The sequence below is a fragment of the Perissodus microlepis genome, chromosome 14 (genome assembly GCF_051167445.1).
Source record: "Perissodus microlepis isolate ML-2025 ecotype Zambia chromosome 14, ASM5116744v1, whole genome shotgun sequence".
Taxonomy (NCBI): domain Eukaryota; kingdom Metazoa; phylum Chordata; class Actinopteri; order Cichliformes; family Cichlidae; genus Perissodus; species Perissodus microlepis.
Window position 1 is genome coordinate 19,316,910 of NC_140474.1, and position 23,201 is coordinate 19,340,110.

The 23,201-nt window shown below is 40.7% G+C and overlaps 1 protein-coding gene across 3 annotated transcripts in view; it reads right to left on the reverse strand.

Moving 5' to 3' along the window:
* The window catches only part of LOC146373833 (lissencephaly-1 homolog), a 39,209-nt gene extending 16,991 nt beyond the window's left edge, over window positions 1–22,218 (reverse strand). The window contains exons 1-3 of one of the 3 annotated variants that reach the window (XM_084951983.1): window positions 22,029–22,218; window positions 14,401–14,735; window positions 465–549 (exon numbers count right to left, since the gene is read on the reverse strand). In XM_084951983.1, coding sequence (XP_084808109.1) covers window positions 465–549; window positions 14,401–14,432 — 117 coding nt within the window. In that variant the 5' untranslated portion in view covers window positions 14,433–14,735; window positions 22,029–22,218. Of the gene's footprint in view, window positions 1–464; window positions 550–14,400; window positions 14,736–20,892; window positions 21,228–21,638; window positions 21,899–22,028 lie in introns of those variants that run through there. The other 2 variants (XM_084951985.1, XM_084951984.1) reach the window with 2 other exon arrangements.
* Between the last annotated feature and the right edge of the window lie 983 nt (window positions 22,219–23,201).

Consider the following 23,201-nt stretch of genomic DNA (forward strand, 5'->3'; position numbering starts at 1 on the left):
AGAACATGACCCAGATGTTGTTTTTAGGGGCTGACACAAAAGAAAAAAATGTAAGTGTAAGTGCGGCACCACTAACTCTCCACATTCCATGAGAGTGTCCAAAACACTCAATATAAGCAGCATAAAAATAAGACTTCAGGGCCCAACATTTGTGATAGGTGTGCCTAATAAAATGGTGACAGAAGGAATTAATACATTCATATTTCATCAGAAAGGAGAGGTATTAATGTTTTTTTTAAAGTATATATTAATTTAATTAAAAAAGGCTTGCAGCACAAGCCACACCAATCAGACAGAGCATCCTGACCAGGAGCAGGTGCACCAGGTCACACTCCTGAACATACAGACAAAATAAAAAAAAAAATGTTCATGATGGGAAATAAAGTGGAAATCAACACCTACTGTTTGTTTAAATTGGTCTGATTGGCTGTGTGGATGTATCTGTCCGTCCTTAATCTACTCACATTATCCAATTCCGCCTCCTTCTTGAAGGTGGAGTATGCTTCTTCATATCCATTGGAACGTAGATAATCGGCTATGGCTCGATTTCTGGAAAACAGAGAAAGAGGAACCATAATTAGTCGTTCCTGATTAGCAGACAAGATAGTAGTTAAGCTGCCACCAGAAATGACGACGCAAGTAATGAAGCTGCATTCAACAGGGTGAAACAAAGACAGAAAAATCATCAGGTTCAGGAAACGTGCCAGACAAAGACACTTTATATGCTTTTCACACTCCCAGACTGTTATCATACTATATAATAATAAAAATGCTTACTTAACACTACCAATAGAAAAATACACACTCTCCTCACTCGCTCTTACACTCACACCCACCCCTCTCCACCCATCTGACAAAAATTGAGAACGTATCTATCTGGCTTCTATAATGAGCTCTTGTTGCTGTGGGCAAATAATGGAAATGGACGACTCCCCCGTGGTGTACATATAGGGAAAATGAAAGCCAGTGTACATCCCACCATCACCTACTTGCACAGAGAAGGAAAACAGAGAGAAATCATGGAGGTGGGAGGGAATAACCCCTGTGACCTCTACGAGCTTCTGGCTGTTGTTATTTTAAAAACAGTCATCTCCTGAGTTTAAGAACCAAATCTGCAGGTGTTCAAAGACACCAGATCTTTTGAGCAAGACGGCACAAAAGGTGGTGTGAGGATGGTGACAGCAGTGCACAACAGTATTTCAAATATGTGAAGAGAGATGGCTAGATAGGAAAGACAATAGAGTAGTGAGGCAGAGCAGGGACAGAGGAAGCTACCTTCATTCTTCCTGTTTTTGTCTTCTAGGGAAACCCAAAGACCCCTGTGAGGCACACGGCAAACGTATACATGCACACACACACACGCACGTCTGGTTCATGACTGCAGCCTCAGCAGCAGTTCAATTTACCAACAGTTATTAATGAGGTTCAAGTCAGTATCAAACAGTTCGGGCTTTATATTTTCCACCTAATTAGACTAGGAGGGTGCACAACAAAAGTGGATTATATATTTAAATTCTTCCACTTGGTGATTTTGCAATTTCAATTATAATTTGAGCCTGAGCATAATTTAATGTTCTTGTGGCAACTACCAGTTTAACTGCGACAAAGCAATTTGATAATGTTTTAATCAGACCTTCATTTATTATCCAGTACAGCTCCACTTACAATGTGGACACTGCCATGCAGGTGTTTCATTGTGTTTTACTATTGAGGTGCTGTACAGACATTTGATTCACTACTGAAGAAATAGAGTCACTGCTTGTCTGACCCATTCACCGAAGTTTCCCACATACTCATGTTTGGTTTGTGTGTGCACTTGTACTTGGTTGATGAGTGCATGACTACATGAATGTACTTCACCTGGTGGAGGTGAAGAAGCCTCAGCCAAACTCTAAACCATCAGCAAGCCTGCTCTCTTCAGCATTAGACTGGGAACTGCGGACATTTTTCAGCAAGCAGCTGAAGTTCCCAGACCATGTGACACCAACCTTCTTGAGGCCAGGTGTTTTACACACACAAGTTTCTTCCAAGCAGGTCCTTCTATTTAACCTCACAGTTTCCCAAGAGTATTGCATAGAAAAAGCAAACGAATGCATATGGCTGAAGTACTGAGAACTGACAAATCAGTGCCGGAGGAGCAGCTGGAGAATGTACTGTGAGAAGTGGGATGCTGATGTTTAGCTTCCTGCTCCCTTTGTAAGACCTAGACCTTTTTGGCATCAGAGGTGCTGCAAAGGTGAAGGCCATCAAATCTGTACAAAGGGCCCCCAGGTGAATTTGAATCAAAAGGTCCATAAATTAGAAGAACTGATCAGCTTCTGTTGCTACAATTCTTTCAAGTATTTTTTCATTAATAGCATATGTTATATTTATATTAACTGTGAATTGCCCACCTAAACTCAATGAGCAACATAAAAAGCGCAAAGCTCATGATCAGGCAAGTGGCAAGGCAAGTTTATTTATTTAGCACCTTTCAAACACTGAAATTACTAAATGTGCTTTCTAAGATCAGGGGGGAGGGGGGGGACTTTTCTTCAGGGTCAATTTGGATTTGTGTTTTCTTAAACCTTTTCCAGCTCCACCTTCAGTCTTATATCACTGTCATGATCCAAGCAGCCAGGAACACACAGGCACAAATGTAATCTTCAAAAATGGGTTTTATTATACCCCAAAAAGGACAAGATGATTACAAAAATTCAAAATAACAAAAATAAACTTTTTAAGAACCAAGTGGGCCCATAAAAGAGGTTAACTTAACAGAACGCTACTCAAAAGTCACTTAACAAAAACATAACTCAACAAACTGACCTGCCCAAATGAGAAACAGCTCCAGTTATATAGCAAATGAATAAACCATTATATACACCAAAGGTGAAAACTAAAGCGATAACAGCTAACCATCATTCAAGAAGAACCCCATTCCCCCTGCATGATCACAATACATGGTCCAGTCCACTTTATTGGCTTCTGCATTTAAACCAGCTCCACCCTCAGCCTCCTCTTTCAGCCAAACCAGGAAGGACTGGAGCGGAGGTCAGGTAACTCAGAAAGAGCAGAAATATAAACAATATAACATATACCTATATAAAATAACAAACAATGTAAAGCAAAGTCTATGCCACCATTTGGGCTATAGCTTAGTGCTGTCATGCATTACAGGTAAACTCAAAATATCAAATTAGTTAACTTATGATCACAGAAGCTTTAGAGCACAACGTAAACATAAGACAAAAGACCAAATTAATATTACCCAAGTATCTCAATTGTTTGGTTGCATGCAGCCATCACAATCACCTGCCTACCAAACCAAACAAAAACTGATATAAAACTGAACCGCCTTAAAAAGAAATGCAAATTTCTTTAAACTGATATACAATATTTTCTGGGTCCTCCTGCTCTTTTGCACACCATTTATGCCAGGAGATGCCAGACAAGCTGTCAGGCAGGCACTGCTTTGAGGTGCCAATGTGACGGGGGTGTGGGGGGTACAATCTGTCAGCCCAGCCTGTGCCCCCTGCACCCTCTCGGTCAGGGTTGAGCACAGAAACCCGCTTCTCTCTGCCCACCAGAATCCTTGTGACAACAGGCCCAGACCTTATTAAGGCTCAAGGTTAGCAGGAGGTTATCTACTCCTCTGACAGCCTGTTCAAAGCCTAGAAGACAACCAAAGGGAGGGGGGAAGCACAAAGTCTTGAGTGTATAAGCAGGTGAGGAGGAGAAGGAGCTGAGGCACAGAGGATGCCTTTGATATGGTGATTGATGTATCCATGATCTCTATCGCACCACAAGAAGGTGCAGAAGGTCACTTATATATATATATATATATATATATATATATATATATATATATATATATATATATATATATATATATATATATATATATATATATATATATAAAAACATATAAACCATATGGTGGAGCAGGACTGTGCATTTGACGTTCCACACAAATCTCTGGCAATTATGAAAAGATTATAAAAATTAAATAACCATTGTGTCCTTAGCAATGGTGCTCTCATTCAGACCTTTGTAGAGTGGAGTGAGTGGCTCTAAAGGAATTAGGTCTCCTGGATTTATAACAAAGCATCACACTTTCCAAAAGGGTGCAGCTACATTAGTTGATCTTAAGACCAAAATAATGGAAATGCAGACTTTCGTCAGCAAGACTAGTGAAATCAATTCAGCTGTTAACAAACACTTCAGTTTCAGATTATTCTTTAAAGTTTTACAAACACACAATATTTAAAATATTAATTTATTGTATTAAATGATCATGATCAATATTAGAGCAGGATATCTCGAAAAAAAAAAAAAAAAAAAAGAAAAGAATGACAAATAACTAAGAACAAACAGCTACACAGCCAGACGAATGAACAAAGGGAGGGATGACACACATACACACACACACACGATCAGAAGTGGTCAACAGAGAGCCACACTGCTCAAATCAGTCATCGACATAGGGGATGCAGCGCTGACGACCGCCACTTCACACTGGATGTGCAAATTTATTTTTTTTATTTTTAAAAAAAAAAAAAAAAGAAACAAAACAAAAAGAGTCTTTAACCATCTATAATCCTCATGACTGTGATGAAAAGAGAATGGGGGAGAGAGGAAAAAATGGGGAGGTGTACAAATATCAACAGAAGGAGAACAGAGTTTCCATGGTTACAAGCAGCCCACAGCTAGATGACGCGATAAAGAGACAGTGAGAACGAGGGCAGGGCAAGTAACGTGGACAGCGAGGCCAGAGAGAAGTGAGGAACAAGAACAATAGATGGCCTGAAAGCCTGCATTGGAAGTCCCTGCTTCAGTGAGATCTCCGTGATGACATCAGGGGATGAAATACGAGATTAATCACTCAAACTATTCAGAAACTCTCATACCAGCATCTGCTTACAAGTGTTAGCAATCTAGTGTCATTAAGCAAAAGCCTACGCAAGCCTCACGTGGGTTATAATACTGGCATGCTTCATCAGACATCTACGTTTTCTTATGCACTACAAACGCTTGATGGTCCCAGAAGAAAAGCCTGTGATGCAGAGAGAAAAACAGGGATGAGAGGAGGAAGAGATGCATGACCTCATCCTTCTGAGAAGAGAGGGAGTCAGGCATCCAGCTCGTCTGCCAGTGACATCACTTCCTCGCAGTTCCCACTCCACTTTTGCTTCCTTTTAGAAATGAGAAGCACGAACACAGCCTCCCCTGAAGCTAAACTAAATCAAACAAATAAAGCAGAGTATTCAATTACCCAATATTTATTGCTCTCATTTAATATTTTTATTAAAGATTTATAACACCGCTGTCAGCATACTAACTAAATAATACTGCACAGAAAGATTGTTGCTCAGGTTTTAAATGAAAAATGTTGGTCTATGAGCCCAACATTAACTTCACCATGCAGTACGCTGGACGTTAGCAGGACAGCCAAAACAATAACAAACAAACAGGGAAAAAAGAGCAGTTTGGGGGTATTTCCCAGCTCCTCTAGACAAACAACTTTTCTTTGTTTGCTAGCTTTTCACTTGACTGCAAACAGTAGTCAAATTACACAACATGACTAAAGTCTCCTCACTTGTTTAGCTTCACTTGAGACTAGGGCTGGGCGATATATCGAGTTTTTCAAAAATATCGATATATTTTTATACGAGATATAAGATGTGACAATATCCTTTATATCGATATATACGTTATAATTATAGTTGTGGAGCCATAAGTTTGCCTCTCTTTCGTCCACTTTTGTCTCTACGCAACGTTACTCCGCCTCGCCTCTCCTTCACTGAACACAACTCCCCCTCCTCCCCCATAGCTTCACCTGCAGGCAGCGACAAGATGAACACGGCAAATCTCCGTTAACGAGTTACTGCGCATCGCTCCGTGCGTGGGGCTGGACGGCGTCAACGTGCTAACGAGCTAACCACGCTAACGCCATGCAGCCCACAGGGGCTGCACAGCCTAAAATCCTTTCATTTTCTCAAAAGTTGACAGCGCGCCTTATGTATGAATTCTGGTTGTGCTTGATGACCGCGAACCGATTTTATGTGGAACACAGCGCTCAGCAATCTGTCAAAAAATGTTTTAGTACAACTTTGATAAGCTACGGAGCTGCACCGCTTGATGGATTGTCGGAGCCTTACGGCTACCGAGGAGCCTCGCGGAGTGATACGCACTGTGCTTCAACGTAATATTACCGTATCGTGTGTGTATAAGGACCATAAATGGCACCTGAAGCAGATTTCAAACTCCAGGCTGTCAGTCACGCAGTAGAAGTTGGGAACAGAGCAGCTGTGAAATCTTTGTTATTATGCTCAGCGTCTGTTAGTTTACATTTTGACTGCACAATTGTGAGCTTTTTGTTATGGACAAAAACAACAGTTTTCTTTTATTTATGGAGCATTATTATTTAATAAATGCTCATAATTTATTTTTGAGTAGTTTTTTTCATGTACATCTATGCTGTATGTTAATAAAAGTGCCTGTGTGACATCTGGGACACAGATACACACCAGAGAGAGGAGAGTAGCCCAATCACAAACTCTTTTGCTTTTTTTTCTACTCTTATGTCACCATTTACAGACAAAGTTCTGTTGTTAATTCTGGTTCCTGATTTTTCAAATCAGACTAATGTTCTTTAGATTATTAACTAGTTTAGTATGAAAAACTGAACGCAACACTCCATAAAGCACGTCATACATAAATGTGTGCCTATCATTTAATTTACTGACATGCCCAGTGATTACAGCAGAGCATAGAAATTAATCAGCCAACAAACACCCTCTTGTTAAGGCACAGATTAGAATACATTTAACCTACAATGCACCACACTACACAGCAGCTCCATTAGCTACAGCTGGTTGAACAGGATGTTGCCCCCCTGCTGTATAACCACAAAAAACCCTCACAAAGGAATATTTCCATTTCGGTCTACGGGCCCGTTTGCATTTCAAGACTCCTGATAAATATTTAACAGACCACAGCTCAGGTCTACACTCTGAAAAATATCTTAGCATATTCAAAATTCCCTTTCCCCTGGATTTCATATTACAATGTTATATTCTTCAAAAGACAGCACAGCTCTTTGCTATGTGCATCTCAACTAACGCTGCATCTCAGCTGGACTAGAGATTTTTCTGGTATTCTGACTGCTACTAAAGGTGAAAGAGGCTGTGTCAGTGGTTGGTTTGTATGATGATGATCACTTTGCAAACAGCAAAGACATTGGTTGCATCACCACACAGCACTGCCCTGTTTTTTATGATTAGTGTTTATATTAAACAATAAGGCTGCGGGCAATTAGCAACATGAAGCAGAACTGCAGCAGTGGGCTAAATTTGCCTTTAATATTAAATGAGGTGATAACTTCTCAGTGAGAACTTTAACTAACCAAATAAATAAATAAATAACAAGATTGCATAACTTCCCAGCTAAATCTAGCTCTATGAAAACCGCTCTATTCCTCTTACTTGACTGATAAAGAGCAGCTCTGGACTTTGGTTGGCACCTTCAGGCAATCACCACCCTTGTTTTTCAGAAGCAGGGCTTTGTCTGTCATAGAAAGCTTTTCAGACCACCTAAGGGTTTTTGTTTTAAACCAAGTAAACACAACAAGACATTTATCTATCAACATAAAAACAACAAGCACATATATAAATATAGAGCCTATATACAACATATTAATGGCTTCAACTTTAAAGAGGATAAAAAGGTCAAACAAAGAAGAGAAAACACTCCAATTGGGTAAACTCCCCCCTCTCCAAGTCTGCAGTGAGCAAATACCAGTAACACCGACATGCAGATGCAAAGATAAACATTTGCACATGAAGATGTATGTACATGCATGAAATGTGTTCCCAATAGTGATTTAGTTTATCACTTTCCATGTTGCCTTTAATATTTATATTCGATTCACACTAACTTGAACACTATATTAAAGACTGTTTGGCTATACCTCATTCTGTTCTGTAAAGGTCTACTTTTTCCTTCAACACACAGACAGGGGTAACCATTTTAAAGAAAGGACCAGTGTTGGGAACACTGCTCTGCTGGGTGTGACTGTGGGGCAACAGCACAACGTATATACGTCAAGGGATCAAACGTGAAAAAACCCAAAAAAGCCAATAAGGGCTTGGAGCTTTGTTTCACAACTACGATGAAGACAGTAGCTGAAAAAATATGATTTAACACAACAACAACAACAACTACTACTACTACTACTAGTACTTACAATTTCTTTAAAATAATAATCCATCCTCCCCAAACCTAAAATGGTAAGGCCTCTGAAAGTCAGGGAAACCCCAGAGAAAAGCCCCCAAAGGCAGAAATACCCCTTGATAGATTTCCATCTTTGTCATCACAAAGCTTCTGAGAAGGATGATGATCACAATGCAGTCAGCGTGAGTGTGAAACAGGTAGGGGAATGGTTTTTTTTGTGGGGATTATCATTTAAGCCATGAGAAAAATCCAAGGAGAAAAACCCCACTATACTGGAATTCAGAAAAGAAGAAGGTTCTAACATCATTCTATATTTATCTATTTATTTTAAGTAAATGTCGACTTTAGACATTGACTTTCCTTTGTGCGTTTCTGTGGGTGTGTAGAAGCAGATGGCTTTTAAGATCAAAAGCAGCATGGGTGTGGAAACCAGGTGTCTATGTTAAAATAAGAAAACAAAAGCAGGGTTTTTTTTTTCTATAATGGGTGTGGCATATACACATTTTCTGTCAAACAGCGATGATGGAGTTTTGTTGACTGAGCTGAAGCCAAAGTCAAACTTTCTTTAATCCAGTGAGGCTGTGCATAATTCATCCTTGGATAAACACAGAATAAAGCCAGACACGACATAGGCGACAGAGACACACATGGCACTTAGAGAGCCCTCCATTTAAATCTATGGGAGAATTCTGGTGGTAGAGGTCTTGAGCCACAAATCTGTCTTACTTAGGAATGTACCTCGGATTTGAATAATTATTATACTACTAATAAATATGATGCATTATGAAAACGCACTGAGAAAGGTCCGGCTGAAATGAAATACAAGTAATGAGGAAACCAGGGAGGGACTATAAAGAAAATTAATGCTGACTCTTGACAGTAAAAGTCTAGGTAAACTAAACCACTGGAAACTCCAATGATCAACCGATTGAGGTTTCAACCAACTGAAACTGTCTTAACTAGCTTAATTGATAAGAGATGATGGTCCACAAAACAGGGAGTGCTGTCATGCCAGCGCAAAAATCTGATTGACACACCCGTGCACCAAGCTGTGTTCAGCTCCCTGAGAACCAAAAGAGAGGCTGGAGAACCTCCTGCTCACTACTACCACCACCATGGAGGGGAGAGGAAAAAAAAAAAATAAAAAATCTGTCACGCTCAACACTTATCTACTAGCAAAATACAACTTCTCTGGACCCAACTTGGGGAGAACAAATGCAATAAGTTCAATTAATGAAAAAGGAAGGACCTTTGACTTATAAGCCACAAATCTGTACAGTAACACTTAAAACTGACAAAAAGTGCAAAGGCTAACTGATTTAAGCGACACGCAATCAATCTGAACCTCTCGTTTAGCTTGCACAGCTATGTTTAAATATGCACCCTCTAAATTATTCGTAGTCATGTGACGTTGCCCATTGGTTTGCGAGGCTCCATCTGAAACGCATACTATGCATTTTGACTGTCACCAAACCAGACATGACAAGCACAGTGGTGGATATCAGAAGGTAAAAAGGTAACCTGCCGTGAACCCTATCACCCTACCTGCCTAGTAAATTAGTTGCCAAGCGGAATGTTTCTGGAAACTAAATTACTCAACAATTAAACAACAGGATACAGATCAGACTGACTAATCAAAAAGTGACAACACACTGAAACATTGGTGACAACTAGCAAGGGCAGCAATATCAACTGGACTAGTTACGCACATCTCTAACCCTGCAATGATTTAGGCCTGATTTAGACTTCAGCGGGGAATCTTTGAAAGGCCTATGACATCACCTACATAACTGGCTGATGTCATTGATTGTGTTGGTGCATTATGTGTTAATTACCGTGTGGTCATTCGTGGTGTGTGAATGTTAGAAAGTGCTTACATGTAGAAAAAAAAAGTGCTTGAATGACGGGTGAATGAAACATGTTATATGAAAAAAAAAAATTGAGTGCACAAGTAGGGCTGGGCCCTATCATACCATTCACGGTAAAACCGGTATAACGTTAGGCAATGATAAGAAAAGGGAATATCGCGATAGAATATGGGTAAAGCGTGCATGCGCAGTGCCTTTGTTTTCACACACACATGGCGGAAAAAAATCAAAAATCTGTCAAAAAATGTTTTAGTACGACTAAGCTACGAACCCGCACCGCTTGATGGATTGTCGGAGCATTACAGCTACTGTAGTCAGGAGCCTCGCGGAGTGATACGTACAGTGCTTCAACATAATATTACCGTATTGTGTGTGTATAACCACTTTTTAAATTTTGTGGATATTATACATGGTTATGCTCAGGATATGTCGGCCAATTTCCACTGGAAATACCTTTTGGTTAAACTGTCAGCAAGGAATTTGCATTTCCACTGTTAAAATTTTATATAGCTTTAATCCACATAAAAAACAGCTGCTTGTTTAAGTTAAAAATACACTGATAGGGTTCTTTTGCACTAATAAAGTTGTGGAGTTGTAAAGTATTTTGTCTTGTGTCAATTAAATCAACATGTATTATAGTTATCGGAAATTTTAAAACATATATTGTGATAAATATTTTTGGCTATGCACAAGTAGAATGGAAAATCGCTGTATAAGAACCAGTCCATTTACCACAGTCTACAAAATAAAGAGCATGTTTTATCAAAAAGTTTTACTCTCAAATGAGCCATTTTTAAAAATCACTACAACAGCGGATCATTTTAAAAGCTTTCCATAATCTAACAAAGCAATGTGCTTTCATAATTCCTTGTCTTTGTTACAGAAAAACATTTGAACATTTACATTATATCCAAACTACTATATATTTTTTTCGTCCGTGGTTCAGCTTTTCAAAGTGAAGCCAAAACACAAGCAGGAGTCATTGGATAACTGAGTTTATTTGAATGAGTGTGAACACTGGGACTTAGAGGACTAGTATCTTGGCAGGTAAACATGATCCAAGTCCTGTTAATGATCAAACTGAGCCACGGTGAACTCTTTATACCACAGTTCTGACTGCCTGTGGCAGTTATCTCCATATCTTTGAATTTCATCTGTTATGTCACCACATTTATAGACAAGGGCATGGTGGAAAAAGAACAAAAAATAAAATCACATGCACCATCTTGTTGCCCAAGACATGGAGTTGGTTATTTTTTTTTTAATAAAGAAAAGAGTTCAAAAGCAAAGGCCCATTTGCACGTAAGTGCCTCCGAGGTCTTTCAGGGGAGCAGATAGTTTGTGTTCTGTATCTATTTTTGCTACACGCTGCTGGGGATAAGTCTCCTGACCCTGGAAAGGAACACAAACGGGCTTTTCAGTGGCAGCAAAAAAAAAAAAAGGAAAAAAAAAAAGAAGAAAAGACAAAGAAAATAAGTTGTTGTGAAGATGCTGCGCAATCATGGCATCTGACTATGGTGCTGACAAAGATTATTCCTCTTAAAAAAAGAGGAATAATGTGCAAAAATATTTCTTCCAAAAACAGACTGTAAAGCTGCGCTTTTACTGCCCCCCAGTTGATTGGTTACTTTTAACACTTCAACCGTGAAAAAGAGGGAAGAAGATGCTTGAATGCTATGGGAACTAAATTTATTGGGTTGGTGCCTAATGCTAAACAGGGCTGTGGCAAAGAAAGGATGGGGCCCAATGAAAAATTAGTGTGAAGAGCAGACAATCAGCCGGTCACTGTTCCCATTACCGCCTTGTTTGGATTCAAAACGGGCCATTTGGTTTCCAAGCAGGCTTCGCAAAATGAGAAAGTCAGCTGGGAAATGACATCTTAAGGGCACTGCATGAGAGCACTATCTGAGCCAAGCAACATCACTAACAAATGTGATTCGTTGATGCTTGAATGCGACTCAGGGGGTCCCTCAACAGTTTCCTGTATACCACTGGGGGTAGAAACTTGTGCAACAGAGAGAAAGGGAAAAAAAAGAAAGAGGGATTTTTGTTTTGTTTTGGGGGGGGGGGGGGGGTCCTGCCAGCTTAATTTGAATAGCAAATAGCACGAAAGATTAGCATTCCAATGGAGCTCTCCATACCAACAGACCCCTCCCACAGCACTAATCACAGAGAAAGACTGAGGAATGCTGAGAGCCTTGTCACATGCAGTGATGCATTTTTCAATGACAGTGCAAGATGGCGATTAGAAAAAAAAAAAAAGAAAAAGAAAAAACCCATAAACAAAACAAACACCCAAAACAAATCAGGCCATCAACAAGGTCTTCACCTCATTGAAAGACAAAAGAAAATCTATCATGTGGCTCTAACATAGTAATTCCATCACCAAAGATGTAACTTGGAAGCTAGAACTAGCCTGCCAAAGGGTCCAGTTTGGCATAGTGTTTCTGGTAGGCCCTACAATTTATGAATTTGATAAAATCTTGGTTATGGCTGAGGGGAAATTTTCAGAATGTGCCCATTTACTCTTTAAGAGAAAAATATTGAGTGGATGGTGTTCTATCATAGGGCTGTTCGATATAACGATATATATCAGATGACGATATATAAACGTCTATCGTTTCATTTTACGCTATCGTTTGTTTCGTGGTGTCGCAAAATAAACTGTTTACGGCAATATTTTTTCATCGCTTTGATGGTCACTGTGGTGGCTATATTAATTTCTTAAAGTTCTCTCTTTCTCTTATATTTAATATAACCACACTACGGACGGGCAAGTGCCCGTTTTTATGCGTTGTCGTTAGCAACAGCCACGGTAAAACCATCGCGTGTCCGCTTGTTTATTTTCCACATAAACCTTTCACAATAAAGCTCAAGATCCTGTTGAGACTTTTCAAAATAAACTGAATCACCTGAAAGAGTATGCAGAGTATTTACGGATGAGAAGCAAAAAAGAGCCGTCAGGTGCTAAAAAATAAACCTTAGACTCAAACGTTAGAACAGGCTTTTCCCCGCAGCATGCTGTGTAATAAATACTCACAAAGAAAATGGCGGCCGTTACAACTTATGTCTAAAAATGTATAGTTTCATGCATCTGTTAAAACACTCGACTCCAGGTACACGACGCCCAGCTGGAAACACTTCACGCAAGTCGAGCTGCCCGAGATTCACAGAATTTACAGAAAATGTTACATTTTTGTGATTTATATCGTTATCGGGACAATAGATGTCTTATATCGGGATATGAGATTTTGGTCATGTCGCACAGCCCTATTCTATCATATATTATTTTACAATGGGTTTTATCACCTGGCGCAATAAAGCAAGTTAGACACTCCTAACTTGCACAGATATGGATATTTTTTCCACAACTAAAGCTCAGGAAGATGATCTCAACGCCTGCTCATGACCTTCTATCTCACACTGAGATGCCTTAACATTTTATCCCTGCCTGAGGTGCTAATTACCAAGCCCAGACTGCAGCTCCTCTCACTCTTCCCATCTCCCTATATTCTACTCAGCACATGAGCAGACATGTCTTTGTCTGTGTGCCACATCGCTGCCAATGATGCTATGTTGGGTGCATGATTTCTCTGTGGAATCACTACTCACAGCGAGCAGAACGCAAATATACAAACTCTTTGGATCTCCGTGTATGTACTGTGGGCCAAAGGTGGCAGTCTAAGCTTTTCTAAGGTCACATCGGGCAGGGGTAGGCAGCAGAGGTGGTCGATCAATAAATTTGTGCTTCAGGCCTCAGGGGAGCTTAGAAACCTTTAACCATTTATTGATTAATCTTGACAGGTTACCGAGGGGAGAAACATTTACTAAATTTAACCATTTAAACTGAATCCTGTAGTCAATACACATCCTTCCCTGGAAGTAAACAGTCTACAACCACAACAAAGGACATTTGTCTCAGGCTTTTTTGTTTTTTAACCATTTTAAAAATATCAGTGTCTTTTGCTTTGGGACAGGTGAACGAATGAAGCTCAAATGTAGCTAAATGCATTCACTGCACAGAAATATGAGCAGGTTGTGGTCGTACTGGGCAGCTGTCCAAGAGCGCAGACTACAAAGCAATTTCAGCATACCCGGGATATCTTTTTCTTATCTGGCTTCTGCATGAGCTTGTTAGGTCTGCAGCGCAAGTTACCAATGGAAATGGTAACCTGCCCTGAAAATCCTAAGCACCACATCCTGCTCTGTAGTAAGAGCCACATGAGTATGAAACGCCTCTGATCACATGATGGCAACAAACAAACCACAGCGCGGAAATCCGTAAGTTTCAAATCTGAAAGCTGTTCTGGAAACTTACAGTTCATCTCTCTGACGTTGTGACAGCACCATCGTGACGGGGCAGTGTGGGCGGAGCCGGATTTTATTTATTTTTTTAAAAAAAAAAGAAAGAAAAAAAAGAAGGTGATTCCTGTGCAGCCGCTGCGCTCTCCTCGGTCAGGAGATGAGCTGTGCTGATCCAAGCAACACAGATTAGGTCAGGTGGTGTACTCCAATGACAGGTTAGTTTTGCCCAGACTAAGACTCAGATTAAGAGAAGAGGGTCGCAGGAATCTGCCCCCCGAAAGCTGGCTGACTCCGGGGAGAAGAAATGGAGAGCCTGCAGACCAGTCACCAGCTGAGTGTATGCTGCATCTGCAGGGGAGAGAAAAAGAGAAAGTCAGCATTAGGTATGCATGACAGATAACATGTAGAGTGTGCTGCACCAGTTTAGCAAAGACACTGTCAGCGATGATGGAAAAAACTGAACAATAAAGCAAAAAATCATTCCATAAACTGCTCATTCATTCGATTTTTTTTATTTGTTTACTTTTAAATATTTTCATCCACTTCTGTTATCTGTCTGCACAATCTGTCATGACACAACTCGTGTCTGCTCTTGAAGCAAATGCCTCTCCATTCACATACAAGAGCTGACCCACATTCTCCTCCCAGGTTGCCAACAGAAAAGAAAAACAGGACATGGCAGAGCGAGTATGAGTAATGGCTGTGCTCAAACTCCCCTGTCCCCATCATCTCGTTATGATATCACCTCAGGAGCTGACTTGGCTGATGGCATGCTTTAAAAAAAACATCCATCAGTGGTAGTGGGAAAATAAATTTATTGTCAGGGTTAAAGTATTTATTTGAGGAATAATAAATGTCAATGAAATGTTAAGAATGTCACGATGAAGACTATTTCTATACTGCATCATTGTCTTGAAAAAGCACTTTAACAAACCAGGTACCCAGCAGAGTAAGCCTCTTAATCTACTGGGACTAGCCTCAGTAAATCTCTGCCAGAGCACTAAACAAAAGGTACAAACTAAGCCAAATTACTTCAACACCTGCAAAAAGCTGACAAAATTACAGCAAGGCAGACTTCCAGACAGAGGAAACAATGTAAAGTAGACATGAGATTTGCTGCCTGGGAAACAGGCAGTAAAAGAAACTGTTATTTGGCTACAGAAGAGATGAGGAATAGAAACACCCCAGGAAGCTACAATGAAGAAAAAAATCACATTGCTGATTTTAGATGCAGGAGTTCCATTACCACAAGGAAAAGAGTCCTCCTATGCACTGTGTTTCTGTTTGCAGAAAAAAGGAGAAAAGCTAAATAATTCTGGTTGGTCAGATGTAGGACTGACCAACCTGTTAAAGTACTACTTTGTATTGCTTGCTTATTCATTTATTCATATTCATATGTTGTAGAGAAACTGATTAACAGTACACAGCCTAACGTGATCAGCAGCTAACCTCTGGACCTTGATGTCACCACCTGACAGCAGTCCAAATGTCTACTTACCCCTGACTGTGTGTGCCTTACGGCGTGCTGGCTGCTGCCCAAAAACACTATCAGAGCGCAGCAAAAATATTCTAACGAGCAGGCACTGAAGCTAAAAATGTCTCCCTCACTCCCTCCATATAAAAAAAAACAAACAAACAAACTACCACACAAAAAAGGCACCAAATGCATCAACCTTCACAACTGCTATTGTGTGTGAAAATCAGGTCATCTGCCACATATTGATACGTCTCTCTGCATTGCTGGCAGGTCTCATCGCTGTGTGTATCCATTAACGTGTAGGACTCCCTTCTCTGAAAAACTCATTTGCGGCTTCAGCATCGAGCAAAAATGTTTGCACAATAGCACAATCAGGCTAATTGGCTCAGCACAAAATGTTGTGCCTCGATGGAAAGGGAGGGGTATGAGCCGCAGCCAGGGATGCATCTATAAATCTGCTCAAAGGCAGTCAATAATGGTAATGCGTCTTCCTCCCAGTGATTGTCTTGTCTTTGTGCAGGACCAGGAACTGTACAACGACAGAGCCCTTTACATTAATGATGCTGACTGGGAGATGTGTTCAATTTGCTTACGAGTCCCAACAGATTATCTGATGTTAGGAGACCAATTCATACATACTAAATGAACACTGTGTACTGTACATACTCTGCATCTTTTGTGGTTAAGAATGCAACAACAGCAGTCAAATGTAATGAATCCTTCCCAATCAGGGTTTTTACTCATTAATAAAAATAAATAAATAAAATATTGGGGGCCCTCCAGTTATTCTAGCCAGCTACATTCATTAGCTCAGACACACAAATTGGCACTAAAATAATGGATTAAAACAAAATACTAAAATTCACTCACCATAAGTAAAATGCACTTCCAGAACAGTCTGCATCACACCTCAGACCATAAAATTACTCAGATAATCCATTAAAATGTTCCAAAAGTCTCCTAAATAACTACCTTGGTAGATGAGTTACAGTAAAAATGACCCCACTCAGAGTTATCAAGGGTAAACTGTCAACAGAGGACAAACTCATTTTTGAACCAGGCTGCAAAAATGCTTTTAAAAGCTGTTAAGTTGGGTGTTTTAACATGTGAGTGTATGGGTGCTTAACTCTCTTCTGGAGGCAGCTTCAAGTGGCCATTAGAAGCACTGCAGTTTATTGCACTTTTGCTTCTGCTTCATTTTTTAGCTCCAGAGTTTGCCTCTTGGCTGTTACCTCTGAGACCTCTCAGACTAGAGTTGGATGTCTAGAGACTTTTACGTGGTCTTGGTCTTGTCTTGGTCTCGAAAGACTTTGGTCTTGGTCTCGGATCCCTCAGTCTTGTCTTGGTGTCTCGGTCTTGCTGTCTCAGATCGACATAGTGGTCGGGAGATTTGGAGTCAACAGTATCCATGACATACAACGTAACGTTCGATAATGTGTCATGCGCAAAAGCATCAGCTCTAAGAGCCGTGCTTAGAGAGTGATTTGTAGTGAATCAGAAGAGTCAACTCCCATTGAGCGAGAGCCAGCTCCTCACTTAATTTCCTTTCGCTGCTCAGCTCTCACACAGTGGCTCAGCTATGCTCCAATCCCTCCATATTGCGACCAATCACATGCGAGGATATAGGATAATATCATTATGTGAAAAACAGAGAGGGTGAGAGACGCGACAGTCAAGTGGAGCGCGCGTCTGTCCTCTCAGTTATTGAGTGACAGTAGACAGCGGTGAGGAGGGCTGTGCGAGTGCATCGCAAAAACACATAAATATGCCTGACACCCGTAAACGAAGCAGCATCTGGCTGCAGTTTAAATACTTTTTTGTCTCGGTCTTGGTCTCGTCTCGATTTTGTCTTGACTCGGTCTGTCTTGGTCCCGATACCCTCTGGTCTTGGTATTGTCTTGGTCTTGGTTTAGGCGGTCTTGACTACAAGTCTATCTCAGACAAACATTTGCGCACAAGCTGCATTTAAGCAGTTAACCCAAGGCTGGTCTCTACACACTTAAAAAAAAAAAAAAAAAAAAAAGTGGCCCACCTGACTGATAATTTGAATCCAAACAATTAAAATGTGCAACAATTGTTTAAAAATACCTGAGGAAAAATGTCAACAAAAAAAAGAAAAGAAAAAGACTCAAAGAAAGCAACGTAGATGACGACAAATCCCCAAACTAATTAGATATCTAGTCCTGACACGTCACCATAACACTATGACTTAACCTTATGCCGCCAGCCAAATATTACAGACGAGGTATGCACAAAATTTTTGACTACCCATCCCATGGTGTCTGAACAAAGGAATAAGCTGCTATGGCGTGCAGAGAAGAGAAACAAAAATACCACAGTCTAAAGTCACATGTGAAATAGTGTTCTAGTAACTTGTCACAAAATATTGCAGCAATGCTGACAAAGCTGACGGTCGCAAACCCACTGCTACATTGGATTCACAGCTCTCTGGTTGTGAGGTTGTGACGTTATGTCGTCATCATCATCCCCCCCCCCCCTTAAATGTATTCTTTAAAAAAAAGAGAGAGAAACAAAAGAGGACAAACAAAAATACCACAGCTTTTTTTTTTTTTTTTTTTTTTTTTTTTTAAGGCAAACATCTCAAACAGCTGGAATGTGGAGCACCTTCATTCACTCTTACAGACTCCACGTCACATGCCCTGGGAACAACATCACAGACTGCATTTTTTACATAACAACAAAAAGAACTATTATCAATCATGTGAAATAATGAAGTGTTAAAATACAGCAGAAACAGTCAAGTTTGGCTGGAGAAGGCTGGCAAAGCTTGATCATACAAGAGCACAGACCAAACCTGGGGGACAAAAGTCACTGAATTACAGAAGGGGAATGGCTACCAGGCTAAACTACTTTACCGAAGAGGAGGTACACCTATGCATAAGAGTCTTTTGAACAGGTCTGTGATTTTAGATCTCATAACCATGCAAACAGAATCAAAAACGACGCTGTCATATGACCTGAACACTTACATGCTGACACATTTAGCTACTGAAGCAGATATAATATGATGTTTTCAAGACTTGGGTTTCAACAGAGCAATAAACATAATATATTTAACAGCTAATGTGCACATATTAGAGGCTTATCACACAGGCAGTCATTTAGATGTCGACACACTCTGGCTAATTTAACATACAAAGTGATAAAATTAGGAAATACGCTGTGGAGATGACTGCTTCCTGACAAGACTAAATAGAGGTTTTTCAAAATCAGATAACTAAAGAAATCTCAAGCTTGATGACACACAATGGAAATATCCTCTCCACTCTAATAACACTCAAATGCTAAGTTTCTGTGAATGGCTGTTCTTGATAAATCACTCAGGCAGAGACCATCTAAAGACCTTTACCACTAACTGATATTGCAACTGGGGGAACATCTGGCTCGGCTCCCAACGTGCAGCCGCTACAACCCAAGAGGTGCTTGTCTTAGTTAACTGGGTTGGTAGCAGTCACTTAAACCTATTAAATTACATGGGTAGTAAGATAGCATAGTTCTCCTGAGATTAATAGAGGAGATTTCATTAGGAGAAGCATGATCTCTACAGATGGCTTCAAATGCATGACTACAAAAATATTTAAGTAGTGCACAAGACAGAAAAAAACCTACTCCTTGCTCTCAAACAGCTGTTTTATCTTCTGGAAGAGCACACACACACCCCAACATCCACACCCACAGAATGGGATAGACACTGAACAGAGAGGAAGCTGTAAAGGACAACAGATCAATGTTACGCCAATAAGACGCTTGACACGCAGGCGAGAGCAACACCATTGAGGCAGGTTAGCCTGCTACATTTATACAACAGCAAAGAGGTTTGTTATAAACCATGTATGAATCCCTCCAGGCCATTCACCTCACACCAACAAGCTACTGGCTGAAATTATTAAGACTATAAATATAGAGCAGAGGTTAATTCTGCAAGCAACTATGGTGGCTATCACACAAATGGTGGATTGCTATCAAAGCATCAGCCTCTACAACTTATTTACAGTCTCACTACAACATAAATACTTTCTGTAAAGTATAGCAGAATATCTGGCAACGTGTGAAAACAGTCATTTGTAGGATGACTGGCAGTTGTTGTTGGCAGATTGGTTAATAACCAGTCAGCTTAGCAGTGGGCAAGCTGTCTGGAAGGTGAACCTCTGTGCTATTGTAAGCCATCCACTATAGCAAAGGCAAACAGCCTCTCTCTCTGTCTCTCCCTCCCTCAATACTCTCTGCTGACAGAAAAAAAAAAAAGGGGGGGGGGGGGGGGACATTTTGCTCCTTTCTCGCAAAAATCTTCACATTTTACACAACTATTAGATGACAACCCCATAACATCAGTGACTCTTTGCAGTTTTGCTGATGGACTAAAAGCAATTTCTAAAGCTTCCCATTGCAGTGAAACACAATTGGTGCTGCTGTGTTTCCAGTGCTGACAGTACTGAATGGGGCCTGGCTACAGAGACGTACTTATTCAAATCAACTGCTGATAAAAACTCAGCACAGACGAGGAAAAAAAAAGCGCTGTCAAGTAAAAATCAGCTCAGTACACTGTATATTTTATACAAATACAAAGATGCTGTTCTTAAACTAAAAGTTGAACTTTGAACTATTTTGACATCATGGACAATCTGTATAGCTACATTTTCTGACATTGAAAGAAAACTGCATAAATTATTACTAAACTTCGTGTGGACTGTGCAGATTTAGAAACAGATCAAGCAAATAGCAGGCCAACTTTCACCCACAACAAGACCAAAGCAATTTGCAGCATTTGGCATCAGTGTTTAAGAGATAAGTGTGTGCATATCACAATAGTATTACAAGTGACAGGTCCCAACAACCGCTACTGTCAAAAACTGCATTGCTCCTCAAAATGGCTGCAATTGAGAGTCCTTTTAAGTCTGTCACAACCTACAACACAATCGCAAACACCTGCATGGAGTGTAAGACGTGTTGAATGCCGTTTTCTAAAATAAATAGCAACATCCCACAGGATCAGGACAGGACACTTACCAGGCGTGGCTGATCCTAGCTCAAATTAATGGTTTATCCGATCTGAAAACAAGGTTCACGCAAAGTAGCGACAACGTACTCTCCCCCATGAGACTGCCAGAGCAAAGACTAGCATTCATCCCCGTTTTCACTAGACTCTGAATTCATACAACGAGACACAGAAAACACGGCAGCGAGGCACACATGCAAACACGTCGCCTCCTCCTGCGTGCTCCACCCAGATTTTCAAACACCGTGCCAACAACACACGGCGTGAAGCAGCCCACGAGTGTGACAGCAATGATGGGAGCTGCCTCAGCCGAGCATCCATCAAGCAGTGTGACAGCGACCAGAGAGGGGAGAAACACACCCGGTGACAGGTCACGGGAGCAACTGGGCTGACTGATGTCGAAACACAATAATATCTGCACAATAAACCACACGACGCCTGAACGTCACTCACAACCGCTTCCAAATGCTAACGCCGGGGCTGCACCGCCGGTTAACGACAACAGAACCACACGGTGCGGGCGGTCAGGTGTTTAAACGAGACACAGGCCTAACATTTCCAAGGATAACCCTCTACTTGGAAATGCATTCAAGCATGCTGCAGAGGTTAAGAGACTAGGTTGACAGGCACAGTTACTGCACTTCTAACTACGCTAATTACTTATTACTAACTTAAGGTGGACGCCATAAGCAGCACAATTGGCACTGATATACCTTATCACTGAAACCTTCTCCAAACTTACTCTACTTCGGCTTACCTGACCACAACGTCAGTCGTTATCGTTATCTTATTCCAGGTTATCTTCAGCTAAAGTTAATGTTAGCCAAGTTAGCTCCAGAAAGTTAGCTCGCTCATTTAACTTCAATCAAAACCGCACTTTGTATTCCAGCTCAAGTATCTACATTTAACCAAAACCGCAAATAATAACGGCTTAAATGACAGCCAGTGTTCAAGTGCTGTTTGTCGGCACACAAGGACAAACTCCCACTGACAGGGTACCTGCTGCTCCAGTCCAGAGCGGCCTATCCGCCATTTTGAGGCACAGAAAGGAGGTGCACGGACTGCAGCCACATCGTCATTTTCCCCACCTAACGACGGATTCCTTCGACCGTCGCCGGCTTCATAAATGAAAACTGCTCGGACTTACCCTATTGTTACTGGCCGTGAGTATCCTCAGACGTCTCCGACGGCAACACGACCCGGCAGGGCGTGAAATTTCCGCTCCCAAAACCTGGTCTTATGATGTGGAGGTAAACTGTGGCCGTCTTGTCTCCTGTCGGCTCTGCTCGCTTGTTTTTTTTTTTTTCGTACACTACCGCATTCGACTTCGGCCGGGTACGCGCGCGGAATTCGCGTTCACGCCATCACAGGAGCGCGCGCGCCCTTGGTCGTTATTTTATTTGCCTGTTAACTCTTAGATTGCGGCTTCTCATTAGTATGTTTTAAATAGAGGAAATTGTCCTAAATGTCATGAGTGATTTAGAGACTTACTAAACTCACAGAAGGGCACTTTTTTATTTAGTGCTTTAATTATTTTTTGTACTTTACACGCCAATTCTGGGACATTTCTCAGGTAAATTCCTTTTTTATTACCCCCCGCCCCCCCCCATCTTAGTAAGCTTTATAAATAATCTTTTTACTTATAAAACTTGCTGAGTATGAAAATATGTACCATGTTTAAAACCTTTACTTTGACTGACAGCAGCTGCTGAAATTAGATTTTTTTTTTTTTCTTTTTGGTGTTGTTACTAGTTCCTCTTTTGTACCAGCTGAGACACATGTCTGTCAGTTATTTACAAATAGACTGATACCGATCAAGAGCTGACACTGATGTTCCTCAGATACACAGTCAAGAAAGGGGTTTTCCCCACAGGACCATACATGCAGTTCTGTCAAAGCTAAGTATTGAGTATTCCTTTCATATGAACGGGAGTAAGTAGTAGCCACTGCCAGATGCTGCTAATCAAATGCACTTGATTAACTGAGCATCTCTATAAAGGCATAAGTATTGGTAGTGTTTTAACACAATGCCAAAATCTTCTCAGTAGTGGAGGTCCCAGCAAACTCACTCCAAGGTTAGACCTTAGAGCCTTCAAAGAAAAATCAAGAACCCAAGAGCTACAGCTCAGACTCTATGGGCCTCAATTCTACGGTTCGCAAGTTAAATGTGAAAGTTAATGCAGTTCGTGCATAATTAAGAAACGACTGAACAAGTGTGTGTTGTGCTGCCAGAAGAAAGAGACTTCTTTCTAAAAAGACGATGGCAACATGCCTTAGTTTTGCAAAGTTGCATCTGAACACCCACAAGACTTTGGGAACG